Raw genomic sequence first — 13904 nt, 5'->3', positions numbered from 1 at the left:
GAAGCGGTGACGGCAGGCGGCGGGAAGGCGCGAGCATGGCGGCCCGGCGCGGGGCTCTCATCGTGCTGGAGGGCGTGGACCGCGCCGGGAAGAGCACGCAGAGCCGCAAGCTGGTGGCAGCACTGTGCGCCGCGGGCCACCGCGCCGAGCTGCTCCGCTTCCCGGGTGGGTGTGGCGCCGGCGGGGCCGCTCGGTGTCGGAGCCGTGGGACGGCGGGGCCGCTCGGTGTCGGGGCCGCGGGGCGGTGGCTGCAGTCGTGGACGGGAAGGCGGTCGCGACGCTGGCGGGAATCCGGGCCGCGGCTTCTGGAGTGGCTGTTCCTGTCGGAGCGACTGGAGGGATGGCTTCACCGGCCTTGAACGTGCGCACGGAGACACCGGTGCGGCGGTCTCCCCGCGACGCCTCAGGCGAGCGGATCGGCAGCGGCGCGCGGCGGGGTCGTGGGCCTCCTGCCTTCCCTCCCTTGAGCGCTTCGGTGCGGGCACCTGCACCCCGCTGCCGGCTCTCGGGGACACTCCGAACCCGGGGGGCGCCACAAAGGAAACCGCAGCCCGTGGCCCGGCCCCAGCCGTGTCCTCACTCAGGTGGGGAGGCCTGCGCTCACTTCGTGGGTCTTTCTCTCTCTCTCTCTCTCTCTCTTTCTCTCTCTCTGTTTAGAAAGATCAACTGAGATCGGCCGGCTGCTGAGCTCTTACTTGGAGGAGAAAAGGGAGCTGGAGGACCATTCGGTGCATCTGCTGTTCTCCGCGAACCGCTGGGAGCAAGTGTAAACGCTTAAACGCTTCTGACGCGCAGCCCGCCCCCAGCGCTTTACCTCCTGCTTGACCGCGGCGGGTGAACGCGGCTCTCGACTGGGGGGCCGTGGGCAGTAAGCCCGAGGCCATACCTGGGCTAGCGCGCATCCGTTACCCTGACTCCAACGCTATGTTTGCCAAAGAGCACAAACTCGCACTTCTTCTTCCTCCTGCCCTGCCACCTCTTAGTAATGAACAGACAGACGTTGTTTTGTAGGGTAATTTTAGGGTTATGGAAAAGCTACTGATAAGTACAATTCCTCCACCCCTGTCCCCTCCCCCTTCTGCCCCTGGCTTCTCATATTATTTGTTTTAGATTAGTGTGTTACATTTGCTACAGTGGATGAACTGATATGGACCCTTTTCTGTACAGATCTTATTTCTTTTGAGAATGAGAGAGGGTGAGAGGAGGGTGGGGGTGGGGCGCAGAGGGAGACAGACAGGCATGCTCTGTGCTGAGCATGAGCCCAATTCCCAGGACCCTGAGATTAGGAGCTGGCTGGAGTCAGAAACAGACCCCCAGTGCCGCATGTTGACAACATTATTAACAGAAGTTCACAGTTTACCCCACCCCCCTTTTACTTTACATTTTTCACCTCTTCACTCAGCATTTAATTGTGAGCAAGTGCCTGTGCTGTGTGCTTTTAGATGCTTTTGTTTCCATTTTTTTTTTTAAGATTTTATTTATTTTGACAGAGATCACAAGTAGGCAGAGAGGCAGGCAGAGAGAGAGGGGAAGCAGGCTCCCCGCTGAGCAAAGAGCCCAGTGTGGGGCTTGATCCCAGGACCCTGAGATCATGACCCAAGCCGAAGGGCAGAGGCTTAACCCATTGAGCCACCCATGTGCCCCACATTTCCATTTATTTTTTGACATAAATAAAGAGGTCCTCCCATACAAACCATACAATTCCTCCTCTCATAACTGGCTTTCTTTTTTTTTTTTAAATCTTTTTTTTTTTTAAAGATTTTATTTATTTATTTGAGAGAGAGAGACAGTGAGAGAGAGCATGAGTGAGGAGAAGGTCAGAGAGCGAAGCAGACTCCCCATGGAGCTGGGAGCCTGATGTGGGACTCGATCCCGGGACTCCAGGATCACGCCCTGAGCCGAAAGCAGTCGTCCAACCAACTGAGCCACCCAGGCGTCCCCATAACTGGCTTTCTGATGCTGCCTGGCTAAGCTATGACTTTCCAGTCAGTCTGGGGTGCTCTCCAGAAAGGCTGTGGGCAGTAGATTCAACCAGATGCTTGTTTGTGGTTTTGCACCATTCGCTCTTACAGTCAAGCCTGCACTGCTCTCTTCTGGTTTAGTGGTGTCTGCTTTGGAAAGTCCTTCCCACTCCCAAGGAAAAGAGCAAAATGAGATCATTTTTATAGTCCTTAGTACATCAGGAATTTATGAGTATAATTGTTCCGATTTTACTTTTTGGGGCTTTATAGAAAAATAAGGCAGTTCCATTTAAAAGTGAAAATGCTAACCCGGCTTCCTAGTGATCCTGCCCTCCCTACACAGGTCTGTGTGCCTATACTCTATCTCTTCTGTCTCAGCTCCCACAGCTACATCTTTGGGTCATTCCAGCCACCGCCATTTGATTGGTTAGATTTGAAAGTCCTTGGGTGACAGGTCAGATGCCAGAGTCACATGTGGCACCACTGCCCACCAGCTGTGTGACCGTGGTCCTGCACAGCTGCTCTGCACCGCAGCTTCCTCATAGAGTGGCAGTCGTGGTGGTGTCCCATCGCGGTGCCCCCAGCCAGGGTCAAGGAAAGCTGGCCAGGCAGGCCTGGGGATGAGGGCTCAGTCCACCTGGGCTATTTGGAAGAACTTCTGGAGAAACTGGTGTTTTCCTCCAGCCCTTTAATTGTCCACCTTTCTGCTATGCTTCGTTTTAACTGAGTCAGTTGCTGGTTCCCAAAAATGCTTGTCCTCTGGCATCTTTAAAGTTCAGGAGCACAGAGCGTGTGGCACTCCCCTCGCAGAATGGGTGGCACCCTCCATTTTCCTCCCTGTCCTCTGTTTACCAAAACCCAGTGCTCCTCCAGGAGAGTCGTAAATAGCACTGCCTGCAAGAAGTCACTCCTAGAAATGAGCGGTTTCTTTTACCTCCTCAATCTAGCAGTTGTTTTTTTTTTTTGAGATTTTATTTATTTATTTGACAGAGATCACAAGTAGGCAAAGAGACAGGAAGAGAGGAGGAAGCAGGCTCCCTGCTGAGCAGAGAGGCTGATGTGGGGCTCAATCCCAGGACCCTGAGACCATGACCTGAGCCAAAGGCAGAGGCTTTAACCCACTGAGCCATCCAGGTGTCCCAGTCTAGCAGTTTTCTACTTTACATATTTTTAAGTTTTTACTTTGGAATAATTCTAGTCAGCTGGAAGAGTTGTAAGAACAGTGCCAAGAATCCAGACTTCACCTGTTATTCATACTTTGTCACACTTGTGTTATCATTTCCTCACTTTATAAAAATTTACAGGTCATTTATTTTATGAAATTCAGGGTTGGTCTGATGTTTCCTCACAAGTAGAGCTGGATTTGTATTTTTGTCAGGAATACCATGGAAGTGACGTTGGGTCAGTTGTCTAGGACAATGAGCCAGGAGGGATCCAGTGCGGTTTGGCCGTCACTGGATTGCTTGTGAAAGGTGTGCTGGCCAGGCTGTTCCACCAAATGACTCCTTCCTGTTACAAGTAGTCAAAAGGGGAGGGACATGTGGGTGGGTCAGTCAGTTGAACATCTGCCTTCAGCTCAGGTCATCATCCCGGGGTCCTGGGATCAAGTCCCACATCAGGCTCCCTGTGGGGAGCCTGCTTCTCCCTCTGCCTGATGCTCCCCCTGCTTGTGTGTTATCTCTGGCAAATAAATAAAACTTTTTTAAAAAATCAGTATAAGAAAGGGGAGGGAATACTATAAAACTACATAAATATCCCCTTCTTATCAGACTTTGATTTTGTACTTTATTGTTCGTTAATAAACCTGCTTGAGTCTATTGTGATTTCAGATGGTCACTTTTCTAATCCGTCACTTCTGCATATATTAGTCGGCTTCCTGTGTAAGGAAGAGCCTCCCCTGCTCATCCGTGCATCCCATCATCGACGTGGGCTCGCATGCTCTTTTTTTCTTGGTGGGTCACACTATCAGCTGTTTTGGTGTTCAGATTATTGCCAATTTGGCCTCTGGAAATCTCTTCATGTTGGCTCCTGTGTCCATTTTTTGAGAACTTTCTGGGAGAACAAGATGTTCAGGTTTCTCTTGTGTTTTCTCCTGCTCCAGCCCAGGAGCCAGCTGCTCCTGTGGAGTTGCAGAGTGCATCATCTGGGCGCTGGGTGCTTGCTGCTAGTGAGCATCCCTGACTCTAGACTCCAGTTGTGGTCGGACCTGCGTGTAAGTTTATCTTCGTCTGTGTCTGTTTCTGTCTGTGGTCACTGATACCTGGTGGTCCAGCCCCATGCCATTCTCTTCCTGGCTCATGGCATCGTCAGTCTACACCCCTCTGTAAAAGCCTACGTAGAGGTCACTGCTGGTTTTCACCTCTGTCCTTATAACAAGGGCACCCTGAGTGCTATGTTCAGAGGTCTCTTTGGGCAGGATTTTCTGCTCTTCACTGTGTGTTCATCTGGGTACAGGTTCATTTGATTTTGTATGTAATTTTAGGCATTTTTCCCCCATTTGATTTAATTTTTGAATACATTAAACATTAAATAGTTCTAAAAGTCAGAGTCAAAGACAAAGGTCACTGCCTTACATACCCACTTCTGCCCATCCTCTGTAGGTAGCCTATTCCATTCATTTTTTTAAAATAAGGATGTTATTTATTTAATCGACAGAGATCACATGTAGACAGAGAAGGGGAAGCAGACTCCCTGCAAAGCAGAGATCCCAAAGTGGGGCTCAATCCCAGGACCCTGAGATCATGACCTGAGCTGAAGGCAGAGGCTTAACCCACTGAGCCACCCAGCTGCCCCCTATTCCATTCTAGTGTTCCCCTATGGAATTATTTTACAGGCAGAGATATATGTGAGGTCTTCATTCTCCAGTTTGCTCCATTCCTCAAAATGTAGCCTGTCATGTGTGGTCTTCTGCTTTCCCAATGACATCAGGAGGTGGTGGTGTCAGCTGATGGACTTAGCCCTTGCTCCTCATACAGGAGAATTGTCCTCTTGGGCATGTGCTGTAGTTCTATTTTCTACCAATTTTCTGTTTGTGAGATCAAGTAATTGTTTTTAATAGTTTGCGATTATAGCTAATGCTGTGATGGAAACTGCATTTTATTGCTGGAGGTGTACCTTCTCCCTCCCTACCGTTCTGTGAGCTCCTCAAGGACATCTCATCTTTCTCTTCCACAAAGTGCAAGTGACACTTCCTACTAATGTCAAGCTCCTTGTTTGCGCGTCCTCCTAAGGTCTTGGGGCAGGGGGATGGGGGTTGAGCTGCCGTCACCTGGTTGAGGACATCCTTGGCCAGCCCGTCCCTCCTCATCCTGGCCCTTCAGACTCTAGGCAGCAAGCATGATCCCATCCTCACTGCATCTGCGCCTTTGCTCTCCGGGGCTCTCCTTCCCAGCAGGATCACCCAGCCCCTCCGCATCCCCCCTGCACTCGCCCCTCCCCATCCTCGCCCAGACGGCCCTCAAGCATGCCTCTGTTCATTCGTCTTCACCAGTTGTGTTTGTTCTGTTTTCATGGACTTATCTTCTCCACATTGGGCTTTGCTGGGAGTACCCCAGTGGCATCTTCTGAAGAGAAGACCCGGAGCTTTTCTGAATACACACGAGGCCACAAATTGCTGCCCTGTCCTCCCTTCACTGTGCTGGTTTATGTATTGGTGAATTACACTGTCGGCCTGGGAAGCCAGGACCATGGCTCAGAAACGCTCTCTGTTTTTAGGCCTCTGATCAAGAAGAAGTTGGGCCAGGGCATCACCCTCGTCGTTGACAGATATGCATTCTCTGGTGTCGCCTTCACCAGTGCAAAGGAGGTGAGTGCTGCATGGCCCCAGTGGGATGATGCCAGGTGTGGACTCAGGAGCTTGTGGTGCGTTAGGGCCCTTCCCTTTGCCTGGTCCACTTGCTGTGTATCAGTGGGAGGAGCAGATGTTGACAGATGTTGATATTGGTAATGTCAATGCTGGGTGTCACCATGTCCCTTCCCCATGATGGTCGTTCAGCGGTGCTTCTCTGTTCAGTGTCATGTTTGCAGAGTGGATGGTGCATGTCGGGCACCTTCTGTGGGTTTTCCCGGCCTCCGCGAGCCAGCCATGGAGCTGTCATTTGGGGTACAGGGGCTACTCTGCCACTGTGGTCTGCAGCTTAGTAGAACTTTTCAGCTACATACCAGCTGAGAAAACGATATCCTACCCAGCACTGTCCCCTGCTGCTCTCTGCCCCGACCCACCAGACACATCACCAGCTCCTTCGTGAACACTTCAGCTCATGTCCCAAAATGACTTCTTACAAATGCAGGTGTTTCATGCTACCATCATTCGGTCCGTGTGTGTGGTGGCCATTCACTTAGAAATGGACTCATCCTGGGTTTCTGCAGTTGAACTGGATCGGAATCCATGTCAGGGCCATACTTGACGTGTGTCTCAGATCTCTGATGATACAGCCTCCCACATTTCCTTTTTAACTTGCATTAAAATCTTTTAAGATTTTATTTTGGAGAGATTACTTGAAGGAGTTCTGGGCTTTCATATCGAGAGACACAGGGCATCTAGCTATCTCGTTTGTGGTAACAAACTGGGTTTGTGATGGTACCTTCACGAGGGGTTGCAAAATGGTGACCTCAATTCTGCCCATCATTCCTCATGTGCTGGCTGGAATTTTTCTAAAAGGACACTTGCCCTATGGAAGTGTTGGTCAGTGAGATTCCGTGTGGAAGAGGAGGATGGGGCAAGTGACCGTCATGTCCTCGACTGTCTCCCTTGTGTCTTCCTGGTGTGCTACTGGGGGTCTGTAGGGGCTGACGGGCTCACTCCTCAGCTGAGTACCTTACTTGAGCCTATAGCTCCCAGCGCAGAGTTGGGTTCTAAACCTAAGTTTTCAGAGCTCTGTGGCTTTGAGACATGGCCTTCCTGGACATGACCTTTTCCTCCAAAAATGGGGACATATTTTTAGAAGTTGATGGGTTGAATAGGAGCAGGAGGGTGGAGGAGAGGCCTGTGGCACATGCTTGCAGCAGGGCTCCAGCATTCTCTCAAGGGGGCTCACGCCCTTACCCAGCAGAGGTGTAGGTACAGGACCCTAACTAGGAGTCGTTCCCCCCATGGGCCCATCTGCTGCCTACCTCAGGCCTCCTGTGTGCGGTGGGCCTCCAGGGTCTGCCACGTGGACTGAGCATTCTGCCTGGCCAGAAGGCATGGGACTGTGTTGGCATGCCCACCCTTGGACCCAGGCTGTAGGTGCTGATTCCACGGGGTTATGGGGAATCCTGTCTTTGAATGTATATTCACAAAGTCAGTGCAAACGAAGGATTTGTGGGAGAAGGCAAAACCATTTGAGATCTTAGGAATAAAAACCACTCCCATATAAGAAGGCTCCATTTTTGGTATATCAGCTGGACATTAGCTCATTTCTTCCCTTTTATGAATTTTGAAATCAAGAATTAAACTCCATTAAATCTTCTTTCTCTAACTCTTGGGTTCCACGCTGCCAGAATTTCTCCCTGGATTGGTGCAAGCAGCCGGACGTGGGCCTCCCCAAGCCGGACCTGGTGGTGTTCCTTCAGTTACGGCTGGCGGAGGCTGCGGCGCGGGGAGAGTTCGGCCGTGAACGCTACGAGAACGGGAACTTCCAGGAGCGGGCACTGCGTTGCTTCCACGAGCTGATGGCGGACAAGACTCTGAACTGGAAGGTGAGGGTGTCTTCTGGTGTTGCCCCCAGAACCGGCTGGCTGGAAGCCACCAACAAGTGGCTCAGGTCCTGCGTCTGAGCGGAGCCATTGGCCAAGGGCTGCTCCGCTGGTGGGGCCTCGGCACCCTCTCAGTTTCTGCTCCTTTGTGATTGTGTGAAACAAGGGAGATGGGTACCTGCTGGGTGATTTGGGGAGAATGGGCCAGATAGCCCCTCCCAAACAGCAGTCCTACACAGGCAGCTGTCCTCTGCCAGGTTTTGCCATGCTTGTCACCTAGAACACCGACCTATAAGGCACTCTTCACACTGCCTTCTCTCTTTCACTTGTGAGTCGCACTCTGGCTTGTTGTGTCTACAGGCCCCATAAACCCTGAAAGTTGGGACTGGCTGGTTTGGGGCTCATCCCCCCACTGCCTGGGAGTCATGTGCTGTCTCCCTCTCAACCCTATCCTGCCATTTCGGCCCCAGGGCCATTCCTTGTTTCCTTTTGTGGGGATGAGCACTTGTCTACACGCTCATTCCCAGGCCTGGGCCTCATGCTCAGGCTCATGCCCACCCCCCAACCACACTGTGCCGTCTCCTTGTGCTCAGTGCCCTGCAGCCCTGTTCCCTCCACCTCCACACCTCACCCAGGGCCTAGCCCCAGTCCCCATCCATGAAGGACCATCAGGTCCTCCCTGAGGAGGGACACCAGGGGTGCCAGATTGGGCCCCTTCCCCATGCCCTCCCGGCACGCGCCCATCCCCAGACCCAGTTCGTATGAGTGCACCCTGGTGGCCTGGACCCAGCTTTGTCCCTGTGTGGTCAGAGGCAGCCTGGCAACCAGAAAGCTGATACCGTGGGTGGTTGACAGGTCTTACTGATGAGACAGGCAGCCTTCTTGCTACTCTGTTGGCCTCGGCTCCTACTTTGGCCATCTTGTCTGGTTGGTGCTTCTCCCGTGACCAGCCTGTCTGCGGCCCTTCCCATTCGTCCTCATTGACTTCTGCTTGCTCATTGCCAGGGTGGGGGTTCCTCTCAGGGGGCTTCTTTGTGACAGGTTGCACACATATTTTTTAAGTATGGCTTTCACCACTAGCTAGAAGTACAGTGTTCCCATGAAACCGCTCATGAGTGAAAATGCCATAAAGCAAAGAAGCAATCACCACTGATTGACACGGAAACCTTTCTGAGTGTTCCCAGAGTTAGAAAATCACCTCTCTTAGGCTTTTCTGGTACTTAGGACTCAACTTGCTAACAGACACCCAGAGTCAATGGAGATGAAGCCCACAGGCTCCCAGACACAGAGCCGAGCTCTTGCAGCCAGACACCGAGCTGCCAAGAGAGATTCCCAAGAAGGAGCACGTGGGCGCCTTCTGCTGCTCTGGGTGCCTGGGACGGCTCCCTGCAGTGCTGATGCTGAATGAACTTTTTGCTTTTCACCTTTTTTTGTAAAAGCAAAAACACTTTCTGGATCTTTTTCTGTTAGCAAAAATAGATACTAACCTAAATCCTTCACGAAAGCAAAGTGGTATACTGCGAACTTTCTCAAAGCAGAGGATGCCTGTATATCCAAAGGCTCTCCATCTCTCATGAGCTCACATCAGTGGTGAGCCCGTGCGCTTGTCTAATGGTCGAAAAGGGCATTTCTTTCCGCACATGGAAGCTTCAATCCCATTTTTGTACTGTATAATTTTATCATACAAGAAATTACAAAGTTCTGTTCCCTTTCTGTTTTTCCTGTGCCAATCAGTTCTGTTTTAGGCAATTCTTAATTTATAACACATTTCAAACCCTGTAAGGAACAAGACAAGAAGGTATGAAATCTGGAGTGGGAGTGGGGAAAGAAACAGGAGACCATCTCTTTCCAACCAGTGCTGGCTCTCTCCACCCTGAACCTCCCAGGTTTTCATCTCATGTCACTTCTTCAACTTAAGAACATCTTTAAACATTTCCTGTATGCTGGATCTCCTAGTATAGAACTCTCAGCTTTTGTTTGTCTGAAAATTAACTTTTTTAACATTCTTTGAATTAAACAATAACAACAACAACAAAAAAAACCACCTTAAAACTTCCAAGTACAATACAAAAAATTCTTCCTGGGACCATTTGAGAACAAATTAGTCTCTGATGCCCCTTCCCTGCCGTGTACTTTCAAAACCGGGATATTACTGTGCATCCCTTGCTACCCTCAGGTCCCCAGGCCCCATTCAGGCTCCCCCACTGGTCCCACTAGTGTCCTTTTTTTTTTTTTTAAGATTTTATTTATTTATTTGACAGAGAGAGATCACAAGCGGGGGGGGGGGGCAGGAAGCAGGCTCCCTGCCAAGCAGAGAGCCCAATGTGGGACTCGATCCCAGGACCCTGGGATCATGACCCGAGCCGAAGGCAGAGGCCTAACCCACTGAGCCACCCAGGCGCCCCCCCCACTAGTGTCCTTTTTAACAAATGACTCAGTGTACAGTCCCCTCTCTATTCTCCAGTTTGTGTGACTTTCATGACATTGACACTTTTGAAGTTCACGGGGGTGATTTGTGAGTGTCCAGTGGACTCTGCTTTTTCCCTGTGGTGGGATCCAGGCTGTGTGTCTTTGCTGGTGGCCTGGGTGGGGCACTAGATTCTCACTGCATCCTGCCATGTGTGTAGGATTCCCTTTTGTTCCACTTCTGATGATGTTCACTTTCTGGGGTATTTATTTTTATTCGCATGCCGCTGACACACACTTAGACGAACGTCGGTGTGCAGCCAAGTGACTAGACAGGCTTGTACGTTACTCGGGGCTCATCACACAGGTGGCTGCACCTATCAGTACACAACGCCATCACGGGATCCCTGACCATAGTCCCTGTGCAGTGCCTCTCATCTGTCTGTCCCCACCCCCTCCTCCGAGGGGGCAGCTGTGCGTCCTCTGCGCTTATGGCTTAGCTTCTGTGTGCGATTATTCACTTACATGAGACCCCACATATAAGCGAAATCCTATAGTATCTCTCCTTCTCCATGTGATTCATTTCACGGAGGATGACACCATCTAGGGCCACCCGTGTTGTTGCCGATGGCAAGAGCTCATCCTTTTGTATGGCCAAGTGACATCCCCTTTCACCACCTGGCTCAGTGGTATTTGCAAGGCTTCTCCACAGGGACATGGACTCTATCTCCCTCTATAAATAAGAAGCAATTTGTGATGAGATTCTTATAAACCATGTAAAAATCTCACAGCTTATCGGATTTTCAGTTTACCTGTACATTCAAATCTGTACAGATTCGTGTTTTGTTTCTGTTTTGACTCCCTGCCATCTATGCTGTGCCCCACCCAGCAGCTCTGTTACCTTCTCGTGGGTCCCCTGCACGTTGGAACACTGACTGCCCCCCAGCACATTAATACTTTCAGGGTTCATCCTGTCCACTTCCAGCCCCGCTCTGGGTTTGGCTGCTTCCCCGGGTTTCCATGCTTCCATCTTGAGGGGAAAGCTATCCTAAATCTGGGTCCGGGGGCTCAGGTGCTTGTTGGCACAGTGCTGTCTCTGCCCCTGGGCCCTCAGAGGATTAGAAATGTGGTTTAGACATGATTGCCTGCGTTAGAGTTTATATGTAATGTGCGCATGTGTAGTACCTGTGTGTGTGCAAGTTTATCTGTAATGTGTGCATAGTACGCCCGTGTGCAGTGTGTGTGTGCACGTAGTATGCCTGTGTATGAGGTCATATGCAGAGTGTGTGTGCACGCACATGTATTACACCCATGTGTGAGGTTCAGCCTAGTTCATGGTTTGTAGTAAGCAGTCCCAAGAGCCTTCAGGCGGCTGTCACCGTGTGGGGTCTCAGGCTGGGCAGATCATCGCAAGCCGTGCAGTCAGACCTCCCAGATGGTCATACATGCCTCTGAGTGAGTCCATAACCACCGCAGCTTCTGCAGAATTGCCTGCCCCAGAGGCCCCATCAGGACCGAGCCTGGACCAACAGTGAGACGGGGCACCCCACCCTGAGCACACAGAAGATTCTGTCCAGCTTGGTCATCCTTGCTTCAGGCAGAGAGTGGTTTCTCAGGTGGCTGGGTCACGAAGTGACCAGAGGTCCTCATGCTTTCATCGAGGGGGAGAGCAGCCAGCTGGGTCAGGATGGAATCCTCTTCCCCAGAAGGAGAGGAGTCAAACCCAGGGTTAGCTTCTATGCAGAACTTTCTTGAGCTCTGAGCAGCATCCGGGCATGGCCTCAGAGGGGCACACTCTCCCAGCCTCCTTTGCAGAAACCAAAGCCCTACCAAACAGGATGGGGTGGGTGCTGGTGTGCGGGCGCCCCACTGACATGCCTGCTGGCATGAGCTGGGGGAGGGAGAGGGTCTGATCAGTGGCAAGATGGGGTGTTTCTCCTGTATCAAAACCGCAGCAGGAGTGTGGGTCAGCTTCATCCCAAGGACATAGGCCAAGTTCCCCCTCCCCTGAGAAGGGCAAAGGTCAGACAAAGGTGTAGGATGAAGAATCCCAGAGGTGTACTGTGCCCCTCTAGAACCCAGCCCTGTCTGAAATCCCTGCACACTGAAAGTAGTGAAGAGCATTAACCATTCTCTTTTTCTCCTGCCTCCCCTGTGGGGACAGATGGTCGACGCCTCCAAAAGCATCGAAGATGTCCACAAGGAAATCCACGCCCTCTCTATGGACACCATCCAGGCCGTCACAGAGAGGCCGCTAGGCGAGCTATGGAAGTAGCTCCCTTCCCAACAGGAAGTTGGTCCTGTGAGGCCGAGCTGGGGGGGATGGTGGACTCCCAGACGACGTGCCCATGGTGCACAGAGCAGAGACAAGTCAGCAGGCACACTGGGGGTGCCGCAGGCAGTGCTGCAAGCTTCCTCTGTCCTCCTACCCTCTCAAGCACCAGTAAATGACTGCTTTCTTACGGGAGTCTCATGACCACATGCAGGCAGTTCCAGTGAGATGGTCATCACCTGAAATTCTGAATTTCTTAGAGGCACCAATAAAAACTCATCTGAAAAGGCACCGTGGAAGCTCCCGCCTTCCTTAGCAGCCAAGGGCTTGCCGGAGAGCCCTTCCTAGCAGGCACGGTCCCGAGTTGGGCCCAGCCAGGCTGCATCCCAGGGGCCCGGTGGCCTGTCCCACCTCAGCACTACAGACACAGGTGTGGTGGTGGTGTTTCCACTCTCTCCCACTGAAGCTACCCTGACTGGTCTGGCCTTTTGGAGAACCCAGAGCACAGAGCAGTGCAGACCGCTGAATGGAGGGCAGGCAGGGATCCCCCACCTGGAGGGCAGTAGCTTTCTCCTGTGGCTTGGATGTGCTCTCTGTGTGGGGCCTGGGCAGAGCCTGCATGTGGCCAGCATCTGTGCTTGTTGGGATTCCTGGTCTGGTCACTGGGCAGCTGGCCCTCAGTCCTGGTCCTCAGGTGGCACCTCAGAACGGGGCAAAGGACATCACAGGTGAGCATGCCTGATGGTTGTGCAGCCTTGAGTGAGGCCATGAGGGGACAGTCGTGGAGACGGAGTTCCATGTCCTGAGCTCACAGAGGGGACTGCTACAGTTCTGTGGGGCCCTGCTGATGGCCAGGTGTTAGCCGCAGGTGTCCACCCAGAGTGGGCAGCACACGTGAGGTCAGAGCCAGAGGACCCACCACAGAGACAGACACCATAAGGACCGCACATGGGGTCCAACTCGGGCCCTGTATCACCCACAGGGCTGGTCTGGCAGCACTGTCTATAGCCGGCTTTGTGCTACTTCCCACAACCAAGGCTCTGTGAGGAAAATGCGTGTCAGCCCAATCTTTCTAAGACCCTGAACTTCTGCCTCTTGCACCCTCATCAGGGCCATGGGTGGGGGGGTGGGGCGCTGAGTAAGCCAGGGTGCCCAGCACAGACCAGGACACAGGCAGGGCAGTCTGCTCAGCTGGAGCTGTGGATGCAGGATGCAGGTGGGGTCAGAGGTGGAGGGAACTCAGGAGGAGCAGCCAGAGCAGAGGGGGTCCCGTAGGTGGTGGGTGGTGCAACCAGGCTGGAGGCAAAAACAGTCCAACAGACTTAAGCTTTCTTCAGGGAATCCAGCATGTGTCTTGAAACATCTGGCCAACAGGGGCAGGGGGTGGGTGGGGCAGGCATATGGTATGTGACATGGTCCAGAGCCCCCAGCTCCGATGGCTTTTGCACTGGGATGGGTCGAGTAATGGCCCCCAAAGATGGACATGTGGTCCTACCGGAGCCTGGGAACAGCAGCCGCACAGGGAGGTGGAGAGACCCTCCTACGTTGTCTGGGAAGGCCCGACAGTCACAGGGGTCTCCTGCAGGGAG

The 13904-nt window shown here is 52.4% G+C and overlaps 1 protein-coding gene across 1 annotated transcript; it reads left to right on the top strand.

Moving 5' to 3' along the window:
- The first annotated feature begins 8 nt into the window (after positions 1–8).
- Positions 9–12606, top strand: DTYMK (deoxythymidylate kinase). The gene is made up of 5 exons (XM_044242041.1): positions 9–165; positions 658–766; positions 5676–5766; positions 7443–7640; positions 12208–12606. The coding sequence occupies exons 1-5, from the start codon at positions 36–38 to the stop codon at positions 12316–12318; spliced, it is 639 nt and encodes a 212-aa protein (XP_044097976.1). The 5' UTR covers positions 9–35; the 3' UTR covers positions 12319–12606.
- The last annotated feature ends 1298 nt before the right edge of the window (positions 12607–13904 follow it).

The sequence above is a fragment of the Neovison vison genome, chromosome 3 (genome assembly GCF_020171115.1).
Source record: "Neovison vison isolate M4711 chromosome 3, ASM_NN_V1, whole genome shotgun sequence".
Classification (NCBI taxonomy): Eukaryota; Metazoa; Chordata; class Mammalia; order Carnivora; family Mustelidae; genus Neogale; species Neogale vison.
The sequence above is the reverse complement of the archived record's forward strand: the minus strand, read 5'-3'. Positions and strand labels throughout refer to the sequence as shown.

Coding starts and splice junctions, on each gene's coding strand:
- DTYMK (XM_044242041.1), top strand. CDS start 36: ATGGCGGCCCGGCGCGGGGCTCTCATCGTGCTGGAGGGCGTGGACCGC. Junction 5,767..7,442: donor CCTTCACCAGTGCAAAGGAG/GTGAGTGCTGCA, acceptor CCACGCTGCCAG/AATTTCTCCCTGGATTGGTG. Junction 7,641..12,207: donor ACAAGACTCTGAACTGGAAG/GTGAGGGTGTCT, acceptor CTGTGGGGACAG/ATGGTCGACGCCTCCAAAAG.